We start from the raw sequence: 5,407 nt of genomic DNA on the forward strand, positions 1-5,407 counted from the left end.
AATTCACGTTTCCCCCCTCATGCTGATTAGGAAAAATGGGGTGGAATGGGTTTGTTTGTCGTTTCCCGACTCGACATTCCCCCCGCCGCCCTCTCGCTCATTAAGAAAAAAAATAACAAATGGGGCAAAATGGGTCTGTGAGCCAGTTCGCAGATTGACCTCCCCCCCACGCTCATGAGGAAAACAGTGGGGCAAAATGAGTTTGATTGTCATTTCCCGAGTTGACACTCCCCCTCCCCTCGCACTCATTAACAAAGAAACAACAAATGGAGCAAAATGGGCCTGTTACCTATTTCCCAAATTGACCCCCCCCTGCCCCTGATTATGAAAACCGTGGGGCAAAATGGGTTTGTTTATCATTTTTTGAGTTGACACCCCCCCACCCCGCTCGCACTCATTAAGAGAATAATGGGGCAAAATGGGTTTGTTTGTCATTTCCCAAATTAACTTCCCCCCTCGACCCCTCTCGCTTATTAAGAAAATAATTGGGTGAAATTGGTATGTTTGTCGTTTCCCGACTTGACATCCGTCCCCTCGGTCAAAAGAAAAAAATACAAATGGGGCAAAATGGGTTTGTTTGTCGTTTCCCGACTTGACATCCGTCCCCTCGCTCATAAGAAAAGAAAACACAAATGGGGCAAAATGGGTCTGTTTGCTATTTGCCAAATTGACTTCCCCCTCTCCCCCTCACGCTCATTAGGAAAACAGTGGGGCAAAATGGGTTTGTTTGTCATTTCCCAAGTTCACACCACCCTCCTCCCCCCCATGAAACCCACAATAATGGATTTCAAAATTAAACAGATTATTTATATATTTTAATATAATAAATTTATATATTATTAAATTATTTAGCAATTTCCCGTGTTGACACCCCTCCCCCCCTCTCGCTCAAAAAAAAAAACAACAAATGGGGCAAATTGGGCCTGTTAGCTATTTCCCAAATTGCCCCCCCCCCGCCCCTGCCCCTGATTATGGAAACCGTGGGGCGGAATGGGTTTGTTTATCATTTCCCGAGTTCCCCCCCCCCCCTTCGCCCGAATTAAACCAAAAATAATCGATTTCAAAATTCAACAGAAGGGGCAGAATGGGTTCGTGAGCAATTTCCCGAATTGACTCCCCCCCTGCCGCTCCCTCTCGCTCATTGAGAAAATTATGGGGCAAAACGGGTTTGTTTATCGTTTTCCGACTTGCTCATTCAGAAAATAAATAACAAATGGGGCGAAATGGGTCTGTGAGCTATTTCCCGCTTGACTCACTCCCCCCCGCCCCCCACAATAATGTATTGCGAAATTCGCCAAATGGGGCAAAATGGATTGGTGCTAATATTGCAAATCAACCCCCCTGCCCCCCCAAACCTATCTAATATTCATAAGTGAAATAGAATAAAAAATATGTCTGCGACTGCTGACAGTTTCCCGCCGACTCGATAATTTAACACTGGCGCCATCTCGCGGCATTCTCCCATCTGAACTTCTTTACCACACAGCACACCATCAATAATTTCTCCTAATTATACAAAATAACCTATTAATGGGTATTAATTGGGACTAATTGTTTGTCTATCAGCATTTAAATAATTTTTTGATTATATTCCAATCATTTTTGGCCCGTTTTTTGCCTTAAAATGACATCCATGCACATCCATACTACATCCATGCTACAACATGGATGTACCATGGAACCTCAATCGCCAGGGTAGGATACTCATCACGGCTTGTTCAGCCCTGCGATTCCCCCCACATAGGCACTTTCCCGTACTCTACGCCCTTATCGACACTCTCATACACTCCCTGTTTTACTCACAGGTATGTCCTCGGCGTCTTGCCGCTCCCTGCCTTACTCACAGGTACGGCCGCAAAATTAGTTCACGCGCCACCGCTACGAAATTTTGTGGCTGAAGCTTCTTCATAAGCGCTGGCAATCTCCCCTATAACTTTTTCTGCCTTAACTCGTCGGAGGCTGAAATTTTCGTATGGCACCGTCAAGCGGTTCAGTACAACTGCTGAAATCTAGGAAAATACTCTCTCCATGTATTTGGCTCCAAAGTATCAAAAAAACCGGATCGGGTGATCAAAGTTCCTTATAAATATTGTTTTGTACCAGGATGTAAAAATGTAACAGTGAAAATTATATAAGAACGACTTTCGATACTTTGACACAGATTTAAACCCATAAAATCTATCAACATAGTAACGTATACCGTTGGTAAATTTCCCGAGCACGCCTTTTGAAAATCATTTTGAGCACAAACTTCATTTGCTAGTGTTAATATATTTTCTTTATCCACTTTTAATAATCTTTTCAAACATAACCCCCTCGATTTGTTTTGGTTGAATACCAAAGCAGTTCTACGACTAACGTTCACACCACACGTGAAGCATACGATTTCATTCATTCCAAAGTTTATTTATAATACCTATTTCATACTTGTTTGTTAATAAATATTAGTTTCATTATAATCTGTGGTGATTACTTTATCCTGGGTAAACCTACAAAGAAGCTAAATTGATGACCCCGACGTGATCTCAACAGATTACATTTCTACACGAGGTTAACCCCATCGAGCACGAGTCACTGCATCGACAGAGTCATGCCGCTCACCCACACGCCATCCGGTAATCAGGGTAATTTGACACTACAACTAGATGAACAGCAACAACAAGAAGCATTACTATAGCAGCAGTAACAAAAATCGTTGGCGCAGCAACAGCAACAACAATTGTTATCACAGCAATCACTGGGGTACACTGAGGCTCAGATCATGGCTGTCACGCAGTTCAAACTCCCAGATTTCTGGTCCAATGATCTCGAGCTATGGTTCATCCACATCGAAGCCCTGTTCTCCACAAGAAACATCAGAAGTGACGCAACGATATACGGAGCCGTGGTTGCTGCCCTAGGTTCTGATGTCCTGAAGGAGATGTCCGACATCCTCAGAGCACCACCGCCTGCAGATAAGTACCAAAATCTTAAGGCCATGCTCCTCAAGCGTTTCACCGACTCAGTTGATCGCCAGCTATACAAACTCTTGACAGAAATGCAGCTAGGCATGAAGAAACCAAGTCAACTCCTCAAAGAGATGGGAACTCTTGCTGGGATGAAAGCTAGTGAAGAGCTTCTTCGCAGCAGGTGGCTGGCCCTATTACCTGTCATGGTGGCCAATATTCTCAAGACTGTCGCAAACAATTCCACTCTCGATCAGCTTGCTGAGGCAGCCGACAGCGTCATGGAGAATCACACCAGTTCCCAGGTCCTGTCAACAAGCTTCCAGTCCATGGCTCTCAACAATCAGCCCATGGCACCCAGTGTTCAGCAGTCCATGCCTTTCAACACACAGGCCTTCGCATCCTCCACCCAGCCCATGCTCGCTCAGGGTCAGGTCATGGCAGCCAGTCACACTCCCTATCAGAGACAGGCCAGCAACATCACGGTCGAACAGAGGTTGAGTGAGCTTGAGAGGACGGTAGCAAATCTAGCAGCATCAATCAGCAGCCTGACTGCTAAATTAGCAGGTGGAAGACCACGATCTCGATCACGATCCCGAACTCCAGAACCACCAGACCACTGCTTCTATCATCAGAGATTCGGTGCCAGGGCCGTCAAGTGCCTCCAGCCTTGTGCGTGGAAACCATCCAACCAGGGAAACTAACTGAGCTGTCGTCAGTCCAGACGATTGGCGGCAGCGCTCAAGTCATTCCGTCCATCAAAGAGGAGCGTCTTCACGTTTACGATAGGTCTTCACACACCAGATTCCTCGTCGACTCTGGCTCCGTCGTATCAGTGCTACCACGAGCCTTAGTCAAACAAAAACTACAACCATCAGACTTCAAACTCTTTGCTGCCAACTCTACCAGTATTGCAACTTACGGACTTCAGCCGATTACACTCAACCTTGGTCTTCGTGAAGCATTTTTCTGGCCTTTCATCGTTGCGGATGTACAGTCTGCAATCATAGGGACTGATTTTATTGTTCACTTTGGGTTGATGATAGACATAAAAAAGTATCGCCTTATCGATCCTCTCACATCCCTATCACCAACTGGAGAACTTGTTGAAACCTCAGATTTCGGCATCTCAACAATGGATCAGCACTCATTCTCCAACTCCGTTCATGAGGGTAAGTACTCCGACATCACCAAACCAGCTGTCTCTGCAGCCTCTCACAACCCGGCAGGTGTGGCACACTACATCGTCACCACAGGACCTCCGGTTGTCGATCGATTTCGCAAACTAGCTGGTGAGAAACTCAAAGTTGCAAGGGACGACATCAACATGCTGCTAGAGCTTGGTGTTATACGACCGTCTAGTAGTCAATGGGCTAGTCCCATCCACATGGTGGAAAAAAAGCTCGGAGGCTGGCGCACCACCGGTGATTTCCGGCGACTCAACGCACAGACAGTCCCGGATCGCTACCCAGTACCTTATCCTGAGGATATTTTCCAGCACCTGCACGGTAAGAAAATATTCTCGACCATCGATCTGGTACGCGCCTACCACCAAATCGAATTTCTGGGAATGCCTCCTGGACTCCGCAACGCATCTCGGACATTCCAACGGCACATGGACAACATCTTGAGAGGTCTGGACTTCGTTGGCTGTTACATAGATGACCTCATTGTGGCTTCTGAAACCCATGAGGAGCATCTCCAGCACCTCCAGCAAGTCTTCTCCATTTTACGTCAGCACAAGCTATCGCTGAACACCAGCAAGTGGGAGTTTGGAAAAGAGGAAGTGACCTACCTGGGCTACACGATCAACAAGGATGGATACAAAGCTCCTAGCTCACGTGTGGAGGCAATCATCTCCTTCCCCAGGCCAGAGACTGTCACTGACCTTCGCCGATTTCTTGGAATGGTCAATTACTACCGCAAGAGCATTCCTCACGCTGCTGAGTCCCAAGCATCGCTTAATGGCTTCATCACTCACTCCAAAAAAACGACAAATCTAAGATCGAGTGGACCCCTGACACCGAAGAAGCTTTGGAGGCCTGCAAGCAGAGTCTAGCTGATGCTACCCGTACAGCCTTTCTATCACCGTCTGCACCCCTTCTGCTGACTACTGATGCCTCTGACTGTACTATTGGCGCATCACTGGAGCAGTTTGAGGACAACACCTGCAAGCCAGTCGGGTTCTTCTCAAAGAAACTGAGCCCTCAAAAAAGAAAATGGAGCACATACGACCGAGAGCTACTAGCGATTTTCTCCGCTGTTGAATTCTTTCGTCATGTCCTTGAGGGATGCCACTTCGTCATCAGGACTGACCACAAACCCTTGGTCTACGCCTTTTCGCAAAAAGCAGAGAAAGCTTCTTCTCGTCAACTCAAATTTCTTGGCTACATCTCGCAGTTTACCACTGAGATTGTGCATTTGAAGGGATAAGAGAATGTTGTCGCAGATGCACTCTCCAG

General features: G+C 46.5%; 1 protein-coding gene across 1 annotated transcript; it reads left to right on the forward strand.

The window, feature by feature from the left end:
* The first annotated feature begins 2,761 nt into the window (after positions 1 to 2,761).
* LOC107042905 lies at positions 2,762 to 5,004 on the forward strand. The gene is made up of 2 exons (XM_015264159.1): positions 2,762 to 3,617; positions 3,665 to 5,004. Exons 1-2 carry the CDS (start codon positions 2,762 to 2,764, stop codon positions 5,002 to 5,004), a joined length of 2,196 nt encoding a protein of 731 aa, XP_015119645.1.
* Positions 5,005 to 5,407: the final 403 nt, after the last annotated feature.

Source organism: Diachasma alloeum, unplaced genomic scaffold, assembly GCF_001412515.2.
Source record: "Diachasma alloeum isolate Michigan unplaced genomic scaffold, Dall2.0 Dall_scaffold_00536, whole genome shotgun sequence".
NCBI classification, from domain to species: Eukaryota; Metazoa; Arthropoda; class Insecta; order Hymenoptera; family Braconidae; genus Diachasma; species Diachasma alloeum.

Excerpts from the sequence above, each read along its gene's own strand:
- LOC107042905 (XM_015264159.1), top strand. The coding sequence starts at position 2,762 with ATGGCTGTCACGCAGTTCAAACTCCCAGATTTCTGGTCCAATGATCTC. Across the intron at positions 3,618-3,664 it reads CGTCAAGTGCCTCCAGCCTT|TCCAGACGATTGGCGGCAGC; the intron begins GTGCGTGGAAAC and ends AGCTGTCGTCAG.